The sequence below is a fragment of the Rattus norvegicus genome, chromosome 2, assembly GCF_021556685.1.
Source record: "Rattus norvegicus strain SHRSP/BbbUtx chromosome 2, alternate assembly SHRSP_T2T, whole genome shotgun sequence".
NCBI classification, from domain to species: domain Eukaryota; kingdom Metazoa; phylum Chordata; class Mammalia; order Rodentia; family Muridae; genus Rattus; species Rattus norvegicus.
Genome location: NC_141535.1, coordinates 199,374,482 through 199,401,906, shown reverse-complemented (window position 1 = coordinate 199,401,906; position 27,425 = coordinate 199,374,482). Strand labels below are relative to the sequence as shown.

Below are 27,425 nucleotides of genomic sequence, written 5' to 3'. Positions count from 1 at the left end.
AGCGACAGTTCAAGTTGAAAACACATCGTATGCTCGACCTGGGTCCATATGTTTTCCAATTTCTTCCTGTTTTGCTAAGGATTAAAAAAAAAGTACATATCCTTGAACGGTTTGAGATTCCAAGAAGGTGTTGCCATTTCATTTTCTCAAAGCCATTGACCAGATTGGTTCTGGATATTTCTTGAATTTAAATGGAAGATACATATCGTATTTAAATATGGGATCTCTGAAGCATAGCATTGCATTTTTTAAAATGGCCAGCTTCTTCTTCAGGGGTGAAATCTGCAGGTGGTGGTGAAGAGATGTGTGGACATTTTCTCCGGTACAACCTTGCTTCAGTGTTTAGACTAAACAACTCCAAGAGTAACTCTTAGTCCCAAGAAGAAGAAACACTCTGCCCTGCTCCGAAGCTATCGCATTATCAATGGTTTTTGCCATTGAAAACAACAGAGACCTGCAAGTATATTTGTTTTCATCTGGACATCCAGAAACATGTTTTCTGAAAGGAAAAGTAATATGCCAGGTAGGATCCCAGAGGATTATTCAACCCAGGTTCCCCAACTTCCTCTCTAGAAGTGTTTCTTCAATGTAAAATGGGTTTTCAATGATGTAGAGCTTCACAACTTCTAGTGATGACTAAAGTCACAGACGGTACCAATGCACTTCTGCCTACATACCCATGAGGTAGGATTCACAGTGTGGATACAATTTGTTCTCGTCCTTAGCAGGGTAACGGTGGACAAAAGGAGCTCTCATCATGCTACTTAGAAAGGTGTACAATTACAAAGGCTGTGAATCTATTCCTAAAATTCTCCCCGTGGTGTGTCTGGTTGGCAGTTGGCTGTGGGTCTCTAGAACAACAGAAAGCAAGCACACAATGAGCAGAGAGACCGCAGCACAAACTTCTGGAACTACAGTCTTGAAGTACAGACTGACACGCTGCTCCTGATAAAGCTATCTCTCCTACACACTTAACATTAAGCGGACACTGAAGGTTGCATAACAATTACTAAAATAAAGGTCTTCTGAGGTCACAGGCCTAGTCTTGTTCTTGAGAGCTGCTGGGAAAATGAGGACACATGACATTAAGGCGCCGACTCTGAAGCCTACAGAGGACAATGGGAAGAGTCACTCTGAATGCAAGGGTACAGACACACATCATTTTTCTTCCTACATCAAAAGACTTGGGAAATGTAATCTTAGTGGGTTTTTTTTCATATTTTATAAACAAGAAAATCTGATTTTCTCAATGTAGATCATCGATATTCATTTAAAAAGTTATTATCTTACTAGCTCCACAGAGCATATATTGTGACATAATTTGTATAAGATAGCACAGTCTAAGCAAACTATTGAGTCTAAAAACCTGCAAAGCTATACAGTACAAAAAGTAGACTTTAAGCAATGTTTGAAAACAATTGCTTAAATATGTTAACAATTGAAAAATCATTGAAAACATTTTGATGTGCATTTTAAAGATGATCAGAGACTACAGTCTTACTTTGAAATTTTAAAAATTTAAGAAAGTTATAACTTAACTGAAAATAAGCATAAATGCTATTGCAAAAATTTTGATGTCCATATTAAATATACCTAAGAGTATATTAAAATATCTAAACATAAAGGAAATAAAATTCAAAAACCTTTGAGAACCTGCAAATCTGAAATCTATATAGAAACAAATATGCTAGAAAATTATTCATATATTTTTTTAAAATGTTATTTATTTGTGTATTTGAACTTACTGGTACACATTAACTACATGTGGTCCTCAATGTAAGGTGGCCTGATTTATGACTTTGGACTTTCTGGTAACGTTAAATTAATGTACATTCAATAGAAACCATATTATGAGTTTACTTATTTTCCCAGTTTACACAAATACTATACAATGCTCTCTTCACATTCAGGGTAGCATCAGCCAGCCAAGAGTCCAGTTGGGTGCAATCCTGAGGATGAGCAACTGATACTCACAGTAGGGAACTTGCCTGCCATGTGTAAGGCCCTGAGTTTGATTCCCAGTATACATAGACAGACAGACATACAGACATACACACACACACACACACACACACACACACACACACACAGAGAGAGAGAGAGAGAGAGAGAGAGAGAGAGAGAGAGAGAGAGAGAGAGAGAAAGGAGATGAGATAGTACAGTGGGTTATAAAACAATGATTCCTAGTATGTTAACTGCATTTTTTTACTTACTGCATTTTTGACTCCATGATATTTTGAACTTACAATAGACTTACCAACTCAGATAAGTTTCAAAACACTATTTCATTTCTATCAAATAACATATAGCAAAAGAATACAGTGTCAATAGTCAAAAGCACATGACCTATCTTTTGATGCCAATATTAATGCAGGTAGAATGCAATATAATATTAAAGACAGTTTTAATACACACATACATATTAACACACACACGTGTACACACACACACACACACACACACACCCCTCTCTATCTGAATTTATATGCACTGACCCAGAACTCTACCTTCATGACTCCATTCTTAAATAGCAATCACCATGTGGCTACATCTGCTCATGTCCTTTCACTTTTATAATAATAAAGACTAGAAGGAATGTTTAACAATAAATCAAGCTAAAACTCACTTCACATTTTTGAAGAGCCTTTAAAAATTCAGGATTCCCTTCAAATTGCAAGTAGGATGATCTTTTTAACCTAGCTAACCCTGTTATAGTCATAGTTACAACTTTTCCAAGGCTTAACGAGCTCTTCCAGATATACTGTACTCCTAATTTCCTGGTGTGGAATAACAAATACCTTGCCCTGTCTCTTACACACAGCTCTCCTTCTCTACTGTTCTGTACTTGTGACTCCTCCTGGCCTTGACCAGAGCTGTTCCTTTCAACCACATTTATCTTCCATCCACATTTTTCATCAACCATCTACCTGTGTTGCGCATCCCAGTGTAGACCTCATTCCCAATCACCATGTACCCTTCACTGTCTCTTGCATTCACTGACTCAAATCTTCAAGACCACCTTTGCTCTGCTACCTCTCAGTTCTGTGGAAGCAGGAACACACTTTGTTCACTCTTTAAATTTAACCCAAGTCGGCAGACTTCTCAAATGGTTGAACAAATGCATTCAGGAGACAAAGGGATAAAAGCAGAACAGCAAATCTTGAAATGTCAGACATTTTGCAAACATGTTACTCTACACACACACACACACACACACACACACACACACACACAAAGCATGAGGATCAACTAAACTAAGGAGGGGTCACCTGAGTGAGTGGGTTATACATGTTTTTTTTCTAAGATTTTTCACAATAAACTTCTAAATGTAAGAGTTTAGTTTATTACAGAAAGTCAATATTTTAAAGCCTAGTTCACACCAGTCAGTCATAACTGAACAATGACTATTGCATTTCTGCCGCTGCCATTGTTACTCAAAAGATAACACAGCAAAATAAGGCAGTTTTCAGAACTGCATCATATTTTTAAATTATATATTAAACAGTTAATGTCTTAAAATATCTTTTTGAAAAATCAACTTCACTCAACTTTAATATGTAGTCTGCCAGAAATCATTCTCTCTACTTCAAAACCGTTCGGCAGAGTGAGTTCTGCCAGTCATCCACCCAGTTCGTTTCTGAGCCAGGGTCTACCAGTTGTTTGTTTCAGAGCTTCTAATTAGCTGCCTTATCTTCTGTGAGGGATTCTTCTAGTGCTAAGTTTTAATCGTCCAAATTAATTGAAATACTGTAGCAATTCGAGATTAACATTTTCAAAATTAACAATGCATAAAATAAAATCAGTCATGAATCTGCTTGGTAACAGCAATTACTAACGAACTCTGCAAAACAGACCAGATCTCATTGCTAATTCTCACTGCAGTTAGGTCTTAGAAATAAGCTTTTCCCCTGTACAAAGATACTAGGAAGCAGAGATCATTTAGAGGGATTTTAGACTCAAACACTATGAGTATGATTGGTACCCACCATACATTCCATGATTCTGGGTAATCATCTTAAACTCAGGAAGCCATGATGCAATGTTGCTCTCGTGATTGTGTCCTATAAGACTTGAATTGCTAGGATTCCCTACTGACTTCTTGGTTTGGTGAAATAAACATCAGTAGTAGAAAGTTCACACAGCAACGAGGTGAGAGCAGCATCTGGCCATGTGTGGTAGGTATTGGGGCCTTTAGCCCAGTAGTCTAAAGGGATTGGAATACTTCTTCCAGATCCCTGAGTTTGAAAGTGAACCCTTCCCCAGCTGACCCTTCAGACAACATCTAGCATCACCTTACATGCTAAATGAGTCTTTGTGAGCAAACCTGAAACAGAGAGTACATATGAATCCTGCTCAGGTGTTAGAGTCACGGCCTATAAGATGTCATTTAGGACAAGTAGTAACACACCAGTATGGAACTAGTCCAGGAGTGTATATGCATCAATGACAGCCATCACTTACAAATCTGCATCTGCTAATGTTGGGGTAAAGTGCTTCATCTATTAATCCATTTGACCTTCCTTGTGATGCAAGAAAAGAGTTGCTACTTATCCCCATTTCAGAGGTGATAAACAAGGCTAAACTCTTCCAAGGTTATCCATCCATGATAACCACTGCCAACGTAGATCCCGAAATATAAAATGCAGTCTCTGAAAGTTCTGATGTAAGTGAAAATGGATGGAATGATAGGGTGGAAAGGGTTTGGGTGAGGAGGGCATGTCAAGGTATGGGAGAATGCACAGTGAGAAATAACACTAAAGGCCTTTTAGAAGAAGTCATATGGAAATTTACTACTGTAGGATCTCTCTCTCTCTCTCTCTCTCTCTCTCACACACACACACACACACACACACACACACACACACACACACACACACTGATTAACAAAGATAAACTGAAAAAAATAAAAAAAAAAAAAAAACAAAGATAAACTGACGATCAGCCCTTCCCTTCCCTGTATTTCCTTTCAGTCACAGCTCTAGGCTATGACCAACTGCAATACATCCATTTCTTTTGTTTTCCTTCCTGACTCTTCCAGCATTTAAAGCACCTTCTTCCCATTTGTCCCCACAAGACACGGCCCCTTAGGATCTTGTTCATTATGCTTTCTAATCGAATAAACTGATCTGTACTAACGCTCAGTAGGTAACCATGGAACAAAGAACTAGTGCCCGCATCTGTGTTCACAGGAGAATGCCAGCCTGATGCTTCAGGTACAAGGACACAATTAGACCACCATCAACTGTGAGACGAAAACACTGCCTCTCTTGGCACTGCTGAAAAGTAAAGCTACAATTCAGGATCAGCCTTTGTTGGTCTCCTCAGTCCCCTATTTTAGGTTACGCGCCTCCTGATGTACTTTAGAAAAACCTACAAGTAGTAACAGAAGAATGTAGGAAACAGAAAAGCTGGCCACAGGACCCTCACGGGTGAAATGTCTGAAAAATGTTTTCTCCTCCTCCTCTTTCCTTTTCAAATCTGTACATATAGAATTGATTGAAAGAAAGAAAAAAAGAAAATACACAAAAAGTTCTCTGCCCCTTCTCCACACCTTCATTGTGGAAGTGGGGCATAGACGGTAGGCTGTCCATCCACAGGCAACCCTCACTACAGCCACTGCTGCAGAAATGAAAAAAATGGAAGAACCTAATGTAAGCATTTCTCCCCATTCAAATTGAAAATCGATTTGATGATGTTGAAAAATAACTAAATACTAAAACACTCGACCAAAATTTTACAAACTATACTCTCATGTTCCAGTTAACACAAACCGATTTGTAAAAAGAACTGTGGTAATGATATAACCATAAACTAATCGACCAATGGTTTCTCTCCTAGGATCAGTTAGATATTACACCAAATACTGTTACTGGACAGTAATACGTTCTGATCCAATTGGTTTCTTTTATTTAACAGTTGGGATGGCAGTGCTGAAATGAGATTATCTGGCTCTCAGAAGTGGTTGGCCTATAGAAAATCGCTGAAGTTTCTATTTTTATCTAGTATTTCATGCCACATAGTTTACCTTCTTATATGGAGCAGTAGTTAACTATCATGGCTACAGAAGCAGAGAAGGAGACATGGGCCACATCTCATCTTCCAAGTAAAGAATATTGTATCAATGATAAATGTTCAAGGTAGCTCAAAGAATCTATGAATTCCTTTTTTGTCATACTCTCCTAAACATTTAATAAATGCATACGTTACCTTCTAAGGATAACACTATCAATAAGATTACGCTAAAAGTTCATAAGTGATCCATAAAAAGGTGCCGTATATTATAACACAAATATTTTATTATCTCAAAAATCACATTACTGATGTTGCTTGCCATCTAAAAGGACCACCTCCCTAGATGCACATCTATAACTCTTCGCCTCCTCTTTGTTCCTGTTCTAAAGGTACCTGTGCAGTAGGAAAGACTGGCTTGGCAAGGCATGTACAGACCCGCCAGAAAGCGGGAGTGGTCCTTTGTGAACTCAGAATGAGCCTTGAAAAGGAGAAATAAATCCTCAAACTGAAAGAGACGTGAGCCAGGTGCTGTGATGCTCATTTCAGAAATCTGTTATCCTGGCAAAGGGAATTAGAAAGGTAGTCCTGAAAATAACTACAAGGGGATCAACTGCCTCAGTGCAGAACTCATCTTATTGTTCATAGTTTAATAGAAGCTCGGAGGAAAATCAGCTATTTTAAAAACCAGAGCACACTCTCCAGCTCCGTTCACAGCTTGGATTTCTCATTCCTCTGCAATGAGTCTTAATCACCGGGTTCTCCTTGCCCCATTTCTTTTCTCAAGTTTATTTCTCTCAATGTGAAATATATTTTTACATTTACAATTATGTTCCCACCATTTCGGTTAGGATTTATATTTGATGAAAAATTAGTTTTGGAGGTGACAGAAAGATAGACATGGGAATGACTGATTAATATGGAAATATGACAATCTATGGAAACTGCTTCTTATTGATTGCAGACAAAGGCTCATTTACAAAAGCCGTCAAGGTGCATTTGCTTCCCTGATTTAAAAGAAAAGGATCATTTTTTTAAAAGGAGCTTTTAGAGTCACAGTTTAAAAATAGTGGGTTGGTATTTTTTTTCTCATCACTGTTTTCTACTTGGAAAGTGAAATATAAAATTTCTCTACTGAATAAGTCGTTCTGTTTAAAATCAAATCTAGAGGAAGTCAGCAATTCTATTTAGACTTGGAATGCAAACGTTTGAAATTAAAGCAGCAAAGAGAACCATATTAAACTCCAATTCGGTACCATAAGCCAGCATAGCAAACTGTTTATTTACATAAATGAAAACATCATACACATAAAGTAGTTTAAAAGTAACCCAAGCCCACAGTTTCTTATTTTTCTAATTCATTTAGCTTATTTGCATGTATTATATAATTAAAAAATGTTTTGCTGTGTTTGTAAGGCTATTCTCTAAGATACTATGCTGTACCATGATCCAAAGTACCTACATGTAGAATAGTACATAATGTTAAATCTTTACAACTAATGTATCAGCATATGCGTTTATTCAGCCGAAACCTGGTGCTTTTAACTATCTTTTCTACTTAGAATACAAATATTGTGGAGAAGGGACGTGTTGTTTGTATAATTAGCAACATGCTGGGTTTAGTGTCACATAAGACATGAAGTTGATGATAAAAATGACTTCAATCCTGTCTTCTCATAAGGACAAGAAGAGCATGAATATCAGTACTACTCATCTTGAAGAGAAAGAGACCATCACTGAAGATGAATCTGGTAAGAAACAGTTGAGACAACTCCTAAGGGTGGCCTTTCTGAATCACACGTATCTTCCCCGTAACCAAGAAGGTTACAGTGAACACACAAGTCTTTGCTTTCGGGAAGGATCCATGCACTTGGACATTATCTGTTCACTTGCTGTGCTAGGCTATCACAGTACACAGAAGCAGCTTAAGCTCACAGGAGAGAGCTACCAAAGCATTTCCCATCTGCTCTATCTAATCTTTAAACATCATGACAAAGAATAACAACCCGATTTTTTTTTACGCTCATGACTTACATACAAGAGGTTATGAGTTCCACAAATGTACATAAAAGTCTAGAAATATGAACTTGGTATAAAGATCACATGCTATGGCAAACAGATATACTGCGTGCCATCAGAAATCAATCTCCGATACTTAGATAGGAGGAAATTTTTTAAACCTAGGTATTAAATTTTAATTGGTAACTTTGACCTTGAGTGCCACTTGAGGTGAAAAATATTACAGCAGTGCTCGGATTTGCTTGAGATTTATGATCTCATGTTCTTGAAAAAGACCCAGCACCTCCGTGTTCCTGAAATAATTGATCTGTCTGTTACAAGTGTTGTTTTCCTGATACCAACATCTGTCTCAGGAAGAGAGGTACAAACTGGTGAAAGCATCCTGCTATATTTAAGTGATTCAAAAGAGCTACCAGAATTTGCATCTGACACACATTACATTTGTAAAAGCACTCAGGATTAAAAAAAAAAGTTCTTAGCCTACTACAGCACAAGGAAAAAACAATGAAACCATTATTAATATGGTATACAAAGATTAGATATAATTACTGGTAGAATTTTCTGTGTGCAGACAAGCCACAGTACAAACATGTAGCCCTCGTCTTTCTTGGGTTGTGTTAGAAATCCACAAAATAACCCCACAGTTTTCAATGAGAGTTTTCATTGTCCTGAAGTCACAAACTCTTACAACTAAAGCCAAATCAAATCACTTTCAACCAACTCTCTTGGTTGAATCTTTTGGTGAAGATAATCCAAAGATTGTAAAAGTTGCTTAGCAATCAGGAAATAAAGGAAATATGAATATTATTATGATTATGTAACTTTCTTGTTTATATTTTTTTCAATACAGGGCCTCAGTAGAAAGCTCTGGATGTCTTAAGACTCACTATGTAGACCAGGCTGGCTTTGAACTCACAGCTGTCCCTGCCTGCCAAGTTCTAGGATTAAAGAAATTCACTGCTATGCATGGCTGCAACTTCTTGATTCAATATTGATTTAATAGAAAATTGAATCATTTTTCAAAGATTTAAGTTGCAAATACTGATTCTCCATATGACAAAGTGTCCAACATTAAATAAATTGCTGTAGAACAAATTAATATAATTATCAATACAAATGAGTGTCTAGTGCTTACTAAGCACTTTGTATATACTACCTCCCATCATGCTCACAACACATGTATTCTTCTTTCATACGTATGAAAGCCACAACATAGGAAGCAAACTAAAAAGAGTGGGGCAACAAGCAAAGAACCTAGGCTAGCCCAAAGTGTAAACAACATGTCTCAGATCCACGCTTTCCAACTCTAGATCATGACATGGTTCACTAATACAACATCAGATAGAATTCAAAAGAAAGTGAATAGCAGGACACAAGTGACAGGAATTGAGAAGAGGAAAAATGGGTAAGGGGCTTGCAAACAGGAAGGGGAAGGAAGGTCAACACAGAAAGAGGAAGATGAAACAAATATCACAAATGTTGCTTAATAAAACGTCAAAGATTTGTATTACTCTATAACCAACTAAATCATATAGACGTGAATGCATACTCATACACACATCTTAAAGGAAATTATGAAACTAGGATTAACAAGTGCTCTCCACAAGAACCACAGATTAACAAAAATCCAGTATCGGACATGAAAATCCCCTTCAGAATGGTTAGTCAGGGTGGTCCACATGACTCCCAAACAATGGCTGCTGTCTTTAGTTCTCCCTCTCTGAATGTAAGGTAAGTGTCTACTGCTGAAAACGCTGCACACCAAGAACACAGGACCTAGATTATTTGCGGTAGATAGAACTTGAAAACCTCCTTCCTATGGTCTGGCTACCATGCTGCCAGAAAATACTTGGAAGCTGCTAACGGAAGGAAGCAATTAATAGTCCTACCCAGTTGTAGCACCCAAGAAACACAACAGTATCCAAAGTGCTAAGATATTGGTAAATAAGTGGCACTCACATGTTGGTGGCAACCAATTGCTCTCTAATTAGAATGACAGCCCACTAACAGGGGGGAAACTATGCCTAGGACTAGAAAGTTAGCTAACTTTCTAGAGTTAGTAAGGTCATGGACAATCTACTACTGTCCCTTTGCTAGACCAAAATAATTCTTAACTACATTCTAAATCTTATCCGTATACCCACAGATAAGTATATATACCACCGGCTGTCAAAGAAGCTTCTCTTTACAGCAAATGAAGACCATCACAGAAAACCACCACTGGACCAGACACAGACATCAATGGATCCTGGGGGGCCAAGTGCAATGGATACATTTGTATGTCGGCTCTTGCCTCTACAGCTCAGGGACCAACCCAGAGGAAGCATAACGACTGGAGGAGCCAGAAAACCACCGTGCTTGTGAATCAGTCTCTCACAGACATGGATGCATTGTCAAGATCTGAACAATAGCAATAGCAATAGACATACTAGCTAGGAGAGGGGGAAATCTTAGGGGACCACACTCCTTCATAAGGCACTGCAAGTAACTGTTGACTGCTGAGAAAGGGAGAGTCAGTCTCTCCCCCTGATCAACCCCCTAAGTGGTTGTCCAATAGAAAGTGAAACCACATGCACACAAACAACAGAAACAAACTCAGATTGTATTTATATATTTGTACATATATATATACATATATATGTTATATCTACAATAATAATGGTGAAGAAGAGGCTATCAATTCGAAGAGAGAAAGAAGGGAGTTGAAGGGAAGAGACTTGAGAGAGATTAGTGGGAGAGGAGGGAGGGAGAAGAAGTGATAATTATATTTTAACCAAAATGTATAAAAAGCAAAAAGCAAGAGAGTCAACATATAAGGAAAAATGTATAGTCACTCACTAATTCATGTAACAAATGTTTATTGTGTCTTCTGTACACATAACTATGTATTAAAGTCCTTTCCAACAATAAAGGTCTGTGTGAAACTAAGTTTTGTGCAGGGCCTCTGAAATTTGAACCTGATGAAGTAGGTACATTTGCCCCCTCCCCCAACAGCCTGATTATTTTTCTACAACCCATTCTTATGAGGTTCTAGAAAGCAATCAGTGTACTACAACTCAGAGACGTTAGTGAGAAAAGAAGATGGGATAGTCAAGAGAACTTCTACACCAAAGACACCAATGGCCAATGCTGCTTCTAGGGAGCTGTGCCCAGTTCTGCCCCAGTTGTCTGGGTATCTCTTGAAACGTCTTGGATAAACACGCCCCAAGAATCATGAAAATCTGGTGAACATCACTTGTCCGAAAGACAAGTGTCAAACAAAGGTTTATCCTGAGCAAAGAAGCATGGTGAGTCGGCAGAGGAGGAGGCAGAATGGCAAAAGCAATCAAGCTTGACACATACCTCAGGCCTCATCCAGGAGTGGCTAAAGGAAAGGGCATGTGGAACTTCACTGCAGCCACAAGAGCATTACCCATTTGCTTCTTCACAGAAATGTGATGAGTGGAAAACCACTCATATGCAAATACAGGAAAGCATCCTATAAGGTAGGCGCTCACTTTTGGAATGTTTGTAAGCTTATTCTTCATGCGGGACTTTATCTCTTTGTCACTGATCTCCTAGGCCACATTTATAACCTGAAAATTCACTATATTTTCCTTTAAACAATCTAAAGGACTGTAGAAAACCAACTGTGGAGTAAATTATAGAGTTAAATGTGCATCATCTGACTCTATAAGTAAATGCATTTCTCTACAGGGAAATAGACCAAATAAAAATGCCCAGAGGAGTAAAAGAAATTTCAAAATAACACTTTTAAAAGCCAGATTATTTTCTGGAATAGAAATACAATTCACACAAAACAATAAAGAAACATCACACACACAATCAACACACTCCTACTAAATATGAGTGAGTTGTCTCCTAAACGTCAACATATAGACCCCTTGCAAAGGATCTTGGCTTGGGAAAGTCAGAACTATTAAAAAGTAAAACAGAACTCTATGGTTTTTGGTTTTTGTTAATGGCATTAATTTTGTTCTGTAGTTAGAAGAGTTAAAAAGATCTTGGGATAGAAGTGAGTCAATTTCTAGCCAGAGGCAACAGGGCTTCCATAATCTCTGTCATCTCACAAACCGGTAGGGCCAGCCTGGGTGTGGTTTCAGTTAAAGGATGTTATGCTTTGAAAACGCAACTTTACAGCTAAACGAACAGTGCTGAGGACGAAAATGCAAATCTAAACAATAGCCCAGATCCACAGTACACTCGCTGGACTATGAAATACACATATTGAAATGCTTTATCGAGGAATCCCGTTACACCTCCAAGGACAGGATCATGCACAGAACAGAGCGTTCAGTGACTAAACTGTGGAAGGCACGTCTTAATGAATGAAAAATAATTACACTGTGATAATATAGGGCAAACTTTACAAAGTTAGGAAAAAACAGGTTCTCGTTTGTTCTGTTTTATTTGCATTGTTTTGTTCTTACAGCTGGATCACTCCAAGTCTCCAGAGGACACTTGTTCAGAGACCTGACAATCACTTTGCTGATGTAAAGTCGTATAAATAGAGAATCAGAAGCCCCCCAATTGGGGAGGGTAGCAGTTGCACGCTCTCCCCTGCCCTCTAAGAACAGTGGTGGTGAGCTGGTTGGTTTTCTTACCTGATTTAGGAGGGAAATGAGGAGGGTGCTAGGTATGTTAGCATTAGACAGGCAACCCTGTGGCTGTGCAGTAAGCAAATAAGCAGGTCAAACGCTGAAAGCCCTGGGAGCTGGAGGTTAGTCACCCAGGAGTGACTTGCACTTCAGACCTTCACCTCCTGGTCACAAGGTATAGACCAAACTGTGGGGACAAAGGTCAGCGGTGCAGCTGACTTTCCACAGCGATTTCCATATACCTTCACAGTCACTTAACTGCAGTTTTTATAGATATATAATGAGAAACAGACCTGGATCCACCTGTCTGGAAGCTCTCCGAAGTCCATTGGTCCGCTTCTGTGAGGAAAACAAAGCAAGACAGGAGCGTTGGTGAGATGGGATAGCATCGTTGTAGCAGGGAAGCTCTGGCAATCAATGTTGCCTTAGTCCTGATAAGAATCATGGCTAACTGTGAACAAAATGTGATTTGAATGTTTCTATTTATAATTTAATAGAATCCCTCCGATAAGTTTCCATTAGAATACAATTACATTTTATAAGTCATTGAAATGAACAGAAATATTTTCGTTTGCCTTATTTATGCATCATAACCTAATAATTCTTAAAGTCATAGGATTATAGGATATAAGAAACCATCCCCATTCATGGTTAGAAAATATTCCCAGCAAAGAAATATGCAGCTTTAAGCAGATGTGTAAAAATTCTCACTCAAGTATTTCTGGGCCATGACAGACCAGGGGCTGAAAAAGGCATAAAACCTCAAACTAAAGACCCAAAGTTCTGGCTCCAGAAAACACTTATTTGATAATGTGTTTTAATTATAGATGAATTATATCTTCATAATTAAAAAAAAGTACAGGCAGTTCATGAAGCAAAAAAAAAAATCAATTATCATAGGAAGGGAATTCCTTTTGGGAAAAAAAGGCAAAAACAAAAACCCATCACACTTAAAAAAAAAAAAAGGAAAAGAAAAGAAAAAAACACAGCAAGACAAGAGATTTTAAATCTGAAAATGAACGGTTACCACTTGTTTTCACAAGCATTGAATTCTTTGTTACTTGATTACTACAATAATCTCAGAATTAATGAAGGATTTATTTCTTTACATTTTTGTTATACAGTAGATGTGAAGTTGTGTGTAGGACCACTGAATCATTGAGATTCTCATGAGAGGGATTTTCTTTTACGTGTGTTAGAATTTGTCATTGTGTGTATGGGGACATGGTTTCGTCAGAGGAGTCCCCGTTTTAAAACCTACACCTAAGCTGTGGAATTTTCTCAGGGCAGCTTCTCAGGCTGGTTTCTTTCATAAGTTAAATCACTGAAATGTTGGAATGGGGGGCTTTAATACTCTCAGGTACTCAGAGCCATGTGCTGGAGATTCTAGGAGATTCTAGATTCTTAGGTAAAGCAGTGTAGAGAAAATTTAAACATGGAATTTTTTATTTTCACCTCAACCACTCTCAAAATGCATTTGTAAAAGATGAATAGGATCATTAAAGTCTGCTGGGATTTCTACTGAGTAAACAGGGTACCTATGCTAGGAAAACCATTAGAGAGAATCACTGTAAGAAAACCCTGGGCTCCTTGGTGGCCAAGACATAAACATGAGGGTTACAGATCCTCCTCTGAAAATAGGAAAGAAAACTGCTGTCAAAACCGAGCTCTTTCTTACCAAAAATTTGATTGAACAATTTTTGAGTTCTCTACAGAAGGGGCACCAAACAATGCAACTCATGATACTTTCAACAGAAATATATATATATATATATATACATATATATATATATATATATATATATATATATATGGTTTGCTTCCCACCAACACCATCACCTTCACTGGCAACAGAAACTGTCTTGCCCTGTTTGACCTAGGGCTTAAGATTAAAGTAGGTAACACAATACAGTTACTGACCAGATAGAAAAGACTATCTTCGAAGATAGGACATTCCACTCGAGCTTTCCCATCTTTCAGGGGGAAATGATAACTACTTCACCAGCATGGTGGTGAGAGTTCATTTGTCTTAAGTGTTTGGATCATTCAGTGAATCTTTACTGTTACTGTCATTATTAACTTGGTGGAGTTGTGAAAGTTTCAATTCATACAAAGGATAAGTTCTGTTCTGGAAACTATAGCGTCTACACTTCGCTGAGGTTTTGAACTGAGGTCTTACTATGGCTGCTGCTGTTCCTGATCTCAAATCCACACATGCAAGAGATCCTCTTGCCTCGGCCCCCCACAGGAGCTGAGATTTCAGGCATCTGTCACTGGGCCCCATTTGCCTTACGGACTGTTAAATGTTCTTCCTCCTGAGAAGCCATTTAAACCAGTCACCCTAAAACCAGGGACTTTTCCACAGGAGAGGTGGGCAGTAAAATAGAGTATATGTTAAATTAATTCTACACACAGAGAGAAATCCCAACTAAACAAAACTGTGATTAACTCTAGTCTAAAAGTATCTGACATTTTTACTATAAAAATTAAAAAATACGTTAAAATCTTTTTTGAAATGCAATATTCAATGTCCCTCCTGTGGTTAGAGAGACCTGGTCTTTAGGTAGAAGTTGGGAAAGAAAGGAGATGCATGGCAGCCATGCCTGGAAGTCACAGGCCCAGGAGACAGGGGAGTTGGTCTCTGGAATCTGACTCTTTTATCCTCCCCAGGAGAGTCGGGGAGGCAAACCTAATTTTATATAAGCGTTTGGTAATTATTTCTTGCTTCACTGCCTTGTCTTATTATTCTTTTTAAAATGTGTGTATTATCTAAAAATCCTGTCTTCGTGCTTCTTGGAGGGAAAAAGAACTAATTCTCTCTGTTGAATTTTACCCACAATATAAGGAAAAGCTCCCTCTGTTTTATGGAGTTAGCTTTGGCCCCTCGGCCAGGGGGGATAGACGTGAAGTGGCCGAGTAGGTAGACGTGCAGTAGTGAACTTGCTATGGGTAGTTTCCAGGCTCCCTGAAAGCCAGACTGCGTGGGAGGGGACAGCCAAGGCACAGCAATGCAGACCCGTGGATCCTGTGACTAGGGGACCTGCCGAGAATGAAGCCAAATTCTTAGAAGAAAAATTCCCAATCATACAACCGTAGCAACAGAGGAGAACTCGAGGCCAGTGTAGGAGAGATAGAAAGTTTTCAAGAAAGAAAACAAACAAAAAAAATCACATTCTCAATATTCTTTACCATACTCTTTTCCTAAAATAAAGCAGTTCCCAGATGAATTAATTGGCTAGCCTCAGCCCACGCTATCATCTTCCCAGACAAAGTGGAGGCTATTAGTAAAGTTAAACATTAAGTGAAAATTGCACTTATTACATTCAAAAGTTAAGAAAATCACTGCGACACTGACGCTACAATTTTAAATTTTCAACATGAAAATTAATTTCTTTTTATTAATAGGCTCACATGTAATTTTGAGGGTATAAACGTGTCTGAGAGAATTATTTAATATCATGTGAGAATGATTAACTACTTCTTATTAGCACATTTTCCTTCTGCAAATACACCCACTTCCTAGGACTTCCTTGAGATAAAATGAAATCATTTTCTTAGGAAAAAAATAATACACATGTCTAATAATAATAATATGTGAAGTATCTTTGAGTTGAAGCCCAGGACCAAGACCAGCGTGTTTAGCAAGGTCATACAAGAAGAACCTTGACAACTCTCATATAAAAATGGCCCTCCCTGTCTAAGAAGCATAACAGGAGTTTGGGAGCAACTGGAGTTAGCCTGAAAGAGGTCAATATGGTCTCCTTTTAATTCAGGAAAGATTGTTACCTTATTATATGTCCCTGGTCTAAACTCTATGTCCTGACACTCATTTAAGTAGGCACTCTGAACAGCTGTGCCTAGCACAAGGTTCCTCAGACCATACCCGTAACACCTTGCCTGCAGACATTACACACATAAAATAAAGGCGAGACAAGAGCCTCTGAAGACATTTCCCCATGGTTTCCATATTTTTACCAACTATATAAATACTAGTCGATAAAAACCATGCTCACAGTGCACAGGCACATTGGACTGGGGCTGTTTGATTTACTTGTTGCTTGTTCAGCTTTGGTTTTATAATTCTGGTTTTGGTTTTGGTTGTTGATGCTAAATCCAGAGGCATTTTCAAAGACAGATAATAGGAATTTAGTAAACAGACTGTCATTCTTTCATCCTGGAATTCTCAGATGACCTTAAACATTTTTACTCACGTTATGTTTAATTTCATCTGTTTATTTAAAAAAATTTGCTATCCCATATTTTCAGTCATGTAAAACTTTTATAAGTTTTGACTGATGGCCTAAATAATGGTGTTCTGAGGTCTGTCGCATTTTACACTCTTTTCCATGTTTCGAAGTAGCTTTATCCTGAGAGCTAGACTTATGAACCACACACTTTTAAGCCATTGGGCTGTGTTAAACCAAAAGGAAATATTATCAGAGCTTGATTAGATCAACACGACTCAGTACTGACCAGCTTTGTGCTGAAGGTGAAAAACTTCTAGAAAGCTGAACCCAAATTCTTGGTAAACCTGGCAGAACTCTCACAAGCCACTACCGGGCAGTGAAACAACATCATGGTGGGCCATAGGTCTACCTTCTTCCTGAGAGGGGGCCACCCTCCCCAGCACACAGAGCCACTCCTTCACCCACTATGCGTGAGGGCAAAACAGCCACATTCACCCTCAACCTAAGGCTTCCAGACAACAACCGCGAAAATTCCCAATTCAGGTCATGTTTTGACAAGTGCCTGGTGGCTCCCTCCACTTCAGCTTCACCGGTTCATCAGGAAAGGCACATTTAACACTGTAAGAGCTCAAGCCTGTTGAAGTTAAAAAGCAGCTTGAAACGCAAAGCTTACATAAAAAGTTTAAATGTCAATCTTACCTCCGGTGGTTTGAATGGCCCTTGTTCTGAAACAAAGGTAAAAATTGGCATCGTCAGTGCGGGTCCTTTGGTTTGGTTAGCAGTCTTAGCTTGTCCTCTGCAGAGTAGCAAAGCACTACTCCTCTGTTTTCTTAACTGATACCTGTAATATATTTCCAGGGCCCCTCAGGCTGGGCTCGTAATTGTTTAGCAACCCAGGTTCTCTTACCTTATTGGCTTGTCAGAAAGGTGACTCACACTCCTAAATGACTTGTGGCTTATGCTTAACTTTTCCAACTGTTTCTTAAGCAATGTCAATCCAGCCTCATAAAACTCCTTAAAACAAGGACTTACACTAATTTATATGCAAGATTCAATCCTGAGAGGCAAGCCTTTTTCTTTCAACACATTTTCAGATCCAAGCGCACTGTTTAAACGATACTGTGCAGACAAGTTCCTGTGACTGCAAACCTCACCCAACACAGCGTTCCGTGTGAGGAGGTTTCCATCCACTGGCAATGATACTTACGTTTTATTTTAGAGAAAGTATTCTTTGGTTTACAGATATATACTTAAAAAACAAACAAACAAAACCACCTCAGTCAAGACACAGTTCCAACACTCTTTCCCCTTGCTTCATATACTTATAAACAGGTACACCATCTTTTTTACTACAGTTTGGTGCTTAAAACTGATTCACACCCATAGAGTCTTGAGACCCTCAGGTGAGCAACCTGGCCTGGGGGTGGGAGGAGGGACTCAGGGTATCAGAGTAAGAGTGCATGATGCAGATGGAAAAAAACGGTCAGCAGGTTTTTCCCTTCCCTCCCCCACATCGAGCAGCATCTAAACAAGTTATAACTTCTCCAGACAGAGTGAAAACCGCTCACTGCTGTGAGCCCATGCTTGCACTCTTCCCATCCAAAATAACCTCTAAGAAAGGATCTGAGAAAAAACGGACGGATGCAACCAAAGGAGACATCAGGAGAGCAAGAGCAGGCCTGGATACAGCTCTGTGGATTGTTTCCTTAAAAGGCTCCAAGAATCCACTCGGCCAGAGTTCACAGGGAAAGCTCCTACCAGAACACCTGCCCTGCTAGAGTAGGCTGCTCACCCAAGAAGACTGCCTGGGGCAGGGAACGAATGGGAGGTCGCTTTGTGGACTTTTTTTTTTTTTTTGTGAACTTTTTTTTTTTGTGTGGACTTTTCGCTTTTTTTCTTTCTTTTCATTTTTTTCTCTCTTCTTCTTCTTCTTTTTTTTTTTTTTAAAAAAAAGGATAACTCTAGACTAATGGGAACGGAAGCTCCATGAGCAGAAAGTCACCTTCTGGAGAAAATCTAAGTTTGCCTCCCTTTGTCAATTTCAAACCCCAGCACCCTAGCTTCACAGATGACTGCCTCCCTCCTGTGAAGGCATCTTTGCTAGTTCTGAAAACAGGTTTTACAAAGGAATCTTCCTGGACAGAAAGGCTAGCTCACTTCTGTCCCTCCCCCATAGAAACACGTTTCAGGAGATAGACTAACCAAGACTGAGAGAGATGGCTGAGAAAGGAGGCTATGAGAGTTATCTTTTAGCTAGACCCAAAGCCCTCACACTGGTGTGTGCGTGTGTGTGTGTCTGGTGTGTGTGTGTGTGTGTCTGGTATGTGTGTCTGGTGTGTGTGTATGTGTGTGTCTGGTATGTGTGTGTGTGTCAGTGTATCTGTGTATCTGGTGTGTGTATGTCTGGTGTCTGTGTGTGTGTGTGTATCTGGTGATCTGGTGTGTGTATGTCTGGTGTCTGTGTGTGTGTGTGTGTGTGTGTGTGTGTGTGTGTGTCTGGTATGTGTGTGTGTCTGCTGTGCTGCTGTGTGTCTATCTGGTGTGTGTGTGTCTGGTGTATATGTGTCTGGTGTGTGTGTGTGCGTGTGTGTGTGTGTGTGTGTGTGTGTGTCTGGTGTGTGTGGGGGGTGTGTCTGGTGTGTCTGGTATGTATGTGTGTGTGTGTCTGGTGTGTGTATGTGTGTGTGTGTCTGGTGTGTGTGTGTTGTGTCTGGTGTGTGTGTGTGCGCGTGTGTGTCTGGTGTGTCTGGTATGTGCGTGTGTGTGTATTCCATGATGGTAATGGTATATCCATGTGGATAAACTTGCCTCTGTGAGGTGAAAAACAGAGTTTGGGAGTTTGATACCTGGTATCTTTCTTTGCTGCTTCTCCACTTTACATTGTGATACAGGGTCTCTCACTGAACCTAGACCTTGTCATTTCAGATAGGCACGCTGACTAGCCAGCAAGCTCCCAGGATTCACCTGTCCCCATTCTTGTGCTGGGTTACTGTGTTACACCACACTTGTCTTTTATGTGGGTTCAGAGCTGTTCTAAAGTCAGGAGTTCATCCTTATCTAGCAAGCCTTTTCCCTCTCAGAGACATCTCTCTAGCCACTGAGCCTGTGTCCTAAGAAGTACATCTGGAGTCCCCCCATCTCACTAGTACCCTGACAAACATATGTAGTCAAGGATGTCCCAAACTCCCATCTTCATCTGCTGGTGAGTCAGATGAACAGCCAAAAGTACCAATCATAAGCCACAGGCCACAAAGCCGGGGTAGAGCATCAGTTTTCTGTGGAAAGAAACCAAGGGCAGCTCAGGCACTGCCAAGAGAGACCTGATGCAACCCTTCTCACATCTTTCAGATTGGGAGTTTATTACTGAACATGTACTTTTTAAATTTTAAATAACCTTTATCCCCCTGATTTTTGCATGAAAATGTTTTGATGCCCTTGCAAAGCAGGTCTTTTACAGCACTTTTCGAATGTATTATCTGTTGCATAAAACTGAAAAATGGCCTCATGTGCCAACGTTCATGACACTCAGCCTCATGAGGGCTCTCTGGGTGCTGCTTGGTAAAAGGAAACAGTGGGACTAAAGTTTCTACCTTACTCTTTGGAAAACCACACCCCTTCCCACACAAGGAAGCTTTTTCACAAGCTTTCCCTATCTCGCAAAGAAGGACTGGCTATAAGGCAGTCATTTCTTCCCATGAGTGTTACCAACAACAGAATCTGGAAAGGCATAAGGGTCTAGCAAGGCTGGGACCAACTGATACCAATGAAGAACAAGTAAGACTAAGCTGACTTTGTTTCAATGTGCACTCCCTCTCTCATTCCCTCTCCTCGCCATCTTCTGCTTGCTTGCATGCTTCAACACCAAAGGGATCTATTTTCCACATCACCCTGAGTTGAGGCACCAAAAATCACTTTTGCACAAAGTCTTCTAGTATAAAGCAGGTAAGAAAACAGGAGGGGCTCGGAGCTACAATGTCACCGGGGTCCTTACATGGTGCTGGCCTCTTCCCTTCACTGTCTATTCCCCATCCTCACAATCACCGGGGACACAGGCTGTTTACTTCCACAGACTCAGCGAAGAGCAGCCAGGACTCTGAACTGGCTGCATTAAGTAAGGCACACAAATATGCATTCTTAAAATCCGAGTTCTTACATCATACCTCATAGTAAGTCTCTCTTTTATTACCTATTCTGTTCAAAAGTTCTCAGCCAAAGTCCTTTGTTTATACTTTTGAATTCAGGGCAGCAACAGTAACATTAAACTGCACTGTCTCCTTTACAGATATAATCTTAATTCACCTAAGTATTAATTCAACAGCTCATTAACTTACAGTAATGCAGTGGTAACACGAGAGGAAAATCCAACTACTATACTAGTTCAGATGTATTTCAAAGTAAAAGTTGATTCTTGCTGGAAAAGTGGAACAACTACCTTCCCTAAGAAGTGCTCGATGGGAAACATCTCATTTTGAAGCCTCCAGTTCTAACCTTCACTTTTTCTTGGTATGAATCCTAATCTACTATGGCAGGAGCTTGTAACGCTAAACATTTCTGTGTGCATGGGACAGCAACAGCATCTTGGATAATAAGGGCTGGTTATCATCAAGCCACGGGCTGAATTCTGACCTAGGGAAAAAAGGTTGCTGGTTGAAAGATGATGTAAAGTCTCCCTCTCCCTCTCCTCTTCCCCCTTCCCCCTCTCTCTTCTCATGGGAACTTTCTTAGGCTAGTAATTCAATTCTTTACATTTCTAAAAGTTTTTCATCCCCAACTTGTCCTCACTCTGCAGTTTTCTTCTCAGGCTCCTATTGATCAAACTATAAAATGTTTTCCCCTTTCAGGAACTTTCTAGATGGTGACTTACAGGCCCTCAAGGGGTTTAAGCCTTGAGTTCTTTCATCATGTCCCAACTGGCTTAACGTCTACCGAGAAGTGGTGTAACTAAGGTGCTTGGAGCGGTTGCCGAATTCCATCACTGAAGCCGACAGAGCTTAATGGACATATTTGGGTAAAATAATAATTCTCACTGAAGTCTTAGATTCGCATTCCATAATGTGCTTGTTTACATGGCAAATCCAGTCCTGTTATATTTATTTTTTCCAATAGAAGCGACTCTCAATTAATATCTTATTACACAATTTGTTCTTTTATCTGAAGTTCAATTTAAGACCAATCAAGCCAATGGTTGTTTCAAGAGGGGTTACATAAAAGCAGTTACTAATATTATTAGTACAGAAGGTACCCAGCCATCATGGCTAACATGCTGTTGCTATAAAACATACAACATTGAACAAAGTTAGAAAGATGTTATATAAATGTTATGCTCAGCGCTCTGATCTACATTGGTGTTTTGCAAAAAGAACAGGAAGCCACACTCCATAAATAATACCTGGGGGAAGGGGGCTGATTTCAATTTAAATCTAATAAAAACCAGTTTCTAATTCTTCATTTAAAAAAAAAAACAGCTATTAATGCATCACTAAGCTGACCCTAACTGTCAACGAAGAGGTAAAATAACTATTCTTGCATATAAAATTGTCTCGATGAATCAAAAAAGATGACTCATTTAGACGAAAGGTTTAAGTGCCCTCTCACAGAAGCAAAGTCACCTCTTGGTAATGAAATCAGAGATCAAGGCTCAGTTTGTTCAATTAACATGATAAAAAGGCCTGGTGGTGGAAGACTGAAATAACATTTTACTCTACAAGTTTCTCTGCATCTTAAAATATGCAATGCTATTTAGAAAGGAGCCTGTTTCAGACACCCATTTGTACAGGTTCTAGGCAAGAACCTCACAGCTTTGAAAGCCAGCAGGGTACTAAGGCAACTCCATTCCTATCCGAGCCTGCTGGAGCAGCAGCAGCAGCTGACCTAGATAAAGGAGCAATTAAACAGAGAAGCAAGCAGAGAGCTGCTTTGGCTAAATATTAGAGCAGCTGAGGCTTGCATTCTTACCGAAGGAAAAGATACATTAAACCAAAGTTGTGTGCATTAAACCAAAGTTGTCCGTCCCAGCAATATTTGAATCCAATGCTACCAGAAATTAGAGCTATATTGATCGCTGTCAGGATAGAAAGGGGACAAAGCGGGGCTTAGTCATACAGTCCTATGTTACTACCATGCAAGATCATAAATGAGCTTCAAGTTTGCAGCCCGGGATTAGCCCTTCCCCAAGGTGTACTGTGAGGAGAAAGCACCACCCTAGAATTGCATCAGTTTTGAAGGAACTTGCTGAGGGTCTCAGAATGGCACTTACACCTATTCATTACTATCACTGGGAAGTTTGGCAAAGACTTCAGAGCCTCTGTGAGTGCTGATCATCAAGGATTCTATGGTGAACGTTCAGGAGTCAAGTTCAGGAAAGAGGTAGGGCAGAATTTCCTGCCTGGCCATTATTTATGTTTATGTCCATGCAAATCCCCAGGCATTAAGATGCAAACTACCCAACCTTCAAATGTGTTTCCAAGTTGCATAGTTTGTCTTATGGGGGAAAAAAATGCATGTTTTTCTCCTCCTTCAGACATACTTAAAGTAATAATCTGTCATGCTCACATATTAATATGAATAGATTGCTTCATTCAAAAATGCAAGTGCATTTTTGCCAAGTAATTATTATTTCCAGGGTGAATGAAGACTCAATAGATTTAAAGGATAATAGAGCATGAAATAGGAAAGGTTTCTAAACCAAGAGAAGACAACGTCTAAACGATAAGGCAAACTTCCACAATCAAAGGGAATGAGCTCTTTTAAAGCCTGGTGGTTGATATTTAGCTACAAAATTGTATTGTTGGGACTGGGTTTATATTGAAATAGTTCTATTATAGGCAATAGTGGTAACTCAATTTTAAATGACCCACCCTTGGACTAGGTACAGGGGATAGATTCAAAAGATAAGAAACATATTCCCCACATTTCCCTGCGTTTCTACATCAAAGGCACAGAGGGCCTATGAGAGAAAGTGAGAATGGCAGAGACCAATGCTAACTGTGTAGTTAGCCCCTCTTCCACTACGATCCAGTTTTCCAAGCAAGCAAGCAGAGGCCATGGATGTGATTTTCACTCATGACAGTGATGAACAACGTCTATTTCCAGAGCTTGTATGTAAAAAGCTGCCACCCTGTCATACTTGTAAGTACAGATGGAACTGGACAGCCATATACTTGGTGAGGGCCCTGCTTTGGAGGACCAATGAATTCCCAGGAAACAATGTGTGTTTACTGAATTAAGTTTTAAAACTACTAGAGACTGGGGGTAGGTACCTGCTATCAGAGTATACCCTAACCTTGGAAAATAAATGAGCCCTACCCTCTAAACTAATTAAAGAAGTATTCATATGACCATTGGATAATCAAGGTTATATTAATGATTGGCAAGGAAGTAAAACAGGAACTAAGAAAGGGCTGATTAGGGATCTATCTGTAAGGCAAAAGGGAACAATATTCCATTCCATCTAAAGACAGCAATAAATGTTAAAACAAACAAACAAAACAAAACATCCCAACAATAAAACTGATTGGATCAGGAAGTAGATTTATATAAAAGAAAGTTTTCTTTGTTTTTGTTTTTGGCACCAGATGTTCTGTGATGTGTTTCATTTTTTTGCCTCTCATTAACCTACCCCTGGTGTATTGCCTGGTAATCAGTGCTTAGGGCATAAGCCTTTCCTTGCATAACTACCCAGAAAGGAATTTAAAAGGTCTACTTAGTTTATTTCATGTTTAAACTACAACTCAGTGATTCACAGAAAGAGGGCTTTTGTTTGTTTGTTTGTTTGATTGATTGATTTCATTGGTCAGCCATCTTATCAAGCTTATAGCTCCACAAGCAAGGAACCAAAGCTAGATAAATTCTCACCCCCACCGCTTCTAGGTTTAAGATGCCAGTGATAATCAGGGCTCAAGACCCTCACTCAGTCATCTATCACTCTAGTGGGTTACCCATCCACATACTCGAACACCGGGTCTTCCCTTAGGTGAAAACATCAACTGCATATGGTTGAGCCTAATTAGAGAGATCAGCCAGATGGCAATTATCATAAATGTGATAAACGCTATGATAAAGTTAATTATAAGATGCCAGGAAAACACAGACAACTGATAGACTAAGAAAGGCCAGGCATTGCAGAGTACCAGAAAGTCTTCCAAATGAGGTAATGCTTGCTTGAGTTCTCAAGAACTGAACAGAAAGGAAAGACTAAAAAAGAAACAAAGAAGAGGTGTTTGACAAAGTAGTTGAAGAGCTGTGAATAGGCAGAAATTCAATGTCAGTTGGGAAAGTTAAGGAATGGTTAAAAGAGGGACAGGCAAATGACCAGAACTATGTGTGCTGTTAGGGGAAAGCTTGGACTGTATTCTGTAGGAAATGGAAAGACTAGAAGTGAGTGAGTGATACAGTGGACTCTAAAAGGCTTTTGAAAGATGAGTTAAGAATGTCTATATAAGGAATCAGATGAAAAGAGACAGAAACATAGAGACAGGGAGACTTCCATCTAAACCAATACTATAGCAGTAGGTTCTAAGCAAGATGGGAGAAAAGCAAAAGCGAGTAAAGATGACGTCATCGGGCTTACCAAAAGTAAGGCAGTGTGTATTGGCATAGGAAAGTGCCTTTGTTCTAGGTACTGGAGGTTACTCCAAGGCAACTGGTAGATGATATGGAAGCTGCAGATGAAGGTGTTGCATCCAGATTTGGGGAAAGATATTGTATGTAGATGAGTCAAGGCTAACTCTCATGAGGTGTGCGTTGCAACTTAAGTGAAAGAACTAAGTCTGATCTTCAAAGGTGGCCTCTGAGATAATACAGTATGGAAGAAAGTATCAGGAGACTGGCTAACAACTTCCAGTGAGCAAAACTGAGAGGCCTGTGAGACAGTCAGGGGCGCGAAAGGATGAGGCAATGATAGCAAAGTAGTGGGGAGGTGTTTCTAGCTTCAGTAGAGCCTGGGCGACTCCATCACGCCATAGGACTATCCTTCACCTCCCTATTTCTTTCTGTTAATATGGCCCATTCAAATGGAGTCATCATATTCTCCTTCCACAAGTGTTCATGGTTTATTACAATACCACCATCCGTATGCATCATGACACCTCGAACTATAAATGTGCTTCTGACGACACTAGCCAGCCATAATTTCCCTTGAGAATTTCTACCTTGAGAATGCAGGTAGACTGGGTTAAGCTTTGAAACTAGAAGCCACTATAAAGTAAGAGTGAGTCCCCAGCTATGGTTTATGTTACATACAAAATGATCATATCTCATTTAACTTTGCCTTAAGGCAACATTACTGACAACCAAATTACCCTGTTAGGGTAATTTTTCTCAAAGTCACGTTCGCCAAGCAGCACACTCCCCTCCATACAGAATCCCCACTCAAGTAGACTCAGTGGAGCACATCTCTAGCTCCAAATGCATCTTGTGCTTCCTCCTCCCTTCCTTATACCCGCATTGGCCTAGATGCTGCAGAAGCTAGGATAAATGAGTTGCTGAACTCTTTGAAGCCATGAATCCTCACTACAAAGCATGCCAGCTAGGGCTTCTCAGCAGGCCAGGGAAGAGAGCGTGAGAGGAGCTTGCCTATAACCCCGACGTAGTATCTACTCTACCACACTCTCAAGTAGATCTACCAGAATAAGACTGAAAGTCTGTCCTCAAGAGTTGCCTACCCTAGTCCAAGGATGGGTGAGTGCAATGTGTCAGAGGGCACGTGCTGAGGAACAGAGAAGAAAGGCACTTATGCAGTGATCACATAGAGCCCCTACATCCTGAAGATGGGGCCTCTAAGCTTCAAAGCCTGGTCTGCAGGAAAATAGAAGTCTGCTAGGTCACTTCTTGATGTTTCTTACTCTTAATTAATTATGAGAATTCAATAACTCAATGCCTCTCATCTCTTCAAAGTCGGAAGCAGGAACAGTCATAAAGAAAAGAGGAGAAAGTCGTGGATGTGGAAAATATTGGAGCCTGTGGTCAGCCCAAGAGACTCAAAAACCCAAGGGCAGGTGTTCCTGTAACGTAGTCAGAGTTTCAGAAAACAAACTCTGAGAGAACTTTCCCCTGCTTTATGGTGAATTAGGAGAATTATGAAACAGGTTAAAGAACGCTGCTGTCTTGGATGGCAAGATATCTTTATATCTCACGATCTATGGCCTGCAAGGTGCTTGCGTTCTTATCTGCAGTTGCCTTCTTTTCATCTGTTTATGAGCCTGTTTCTCCACTTTAAAATAAGGGGCCCTGGGTCAGAAGGCATTTAGGACTTCTATGGTGAGGACAGGTGTGGCCCCTAAGAACACCTGGCCCTCACTAAGTAATTCAAATCTAAAACTGTGGGACTTTTGCAAGCACTCTAGCTTGTCCTAAACAAACAGCAGGTTCAGTGAAGAATGGGATGGGTAAAGATGAAACAATAAAACTTTAAGTGGCCGCTGTATCAGGTCGATGGTTGAAGAGTAACAGTCGCAAGGCATAACATCGTTGTTTATTTCACCTCCTTGTAAAGTGTTCCGACCTTCAAACTGATGAAAACGGTAACCTTGTCTGTTTCACTTCACCGTCTCCAGCAAGTGGCAGAGGCTTTGGGAAGGGCTATTCTCAAAAAGAGTTTGTGTAGATAGGGCAG

At 39.8% G+C, this 27,425-nt stretch overlaps 1 protein-coding gene across 2 annotated transcripts in view; it reads right to left on the bottom strand.

The window, feature by feature from the left end:
- Positions 1–27,425, bottom strand: part of Vav3 (vav guanine nucleotide exchange factor 3) — a 335,600-nt gene that overhangs the window by 85,334 nt on the left and 222,841 nt on the right. For both annotated transcript variants that reach the window (XR_015661543.1, NM_001191714.1), the window contains 2 exon segments: positions 17,513–17,538; positions 12,920–12,965 (listed from right to left, as the gene is read on the bottom strand). Coding sequence is in view for 1 of the 2 variants with exons in the window: in NM_001191714.1 (NP_001178643.1) it covers positions 12,920–12,965; positions 17,513–17,538 (72 nt within the window). In the remaining variant the exon portion in view is untranslated.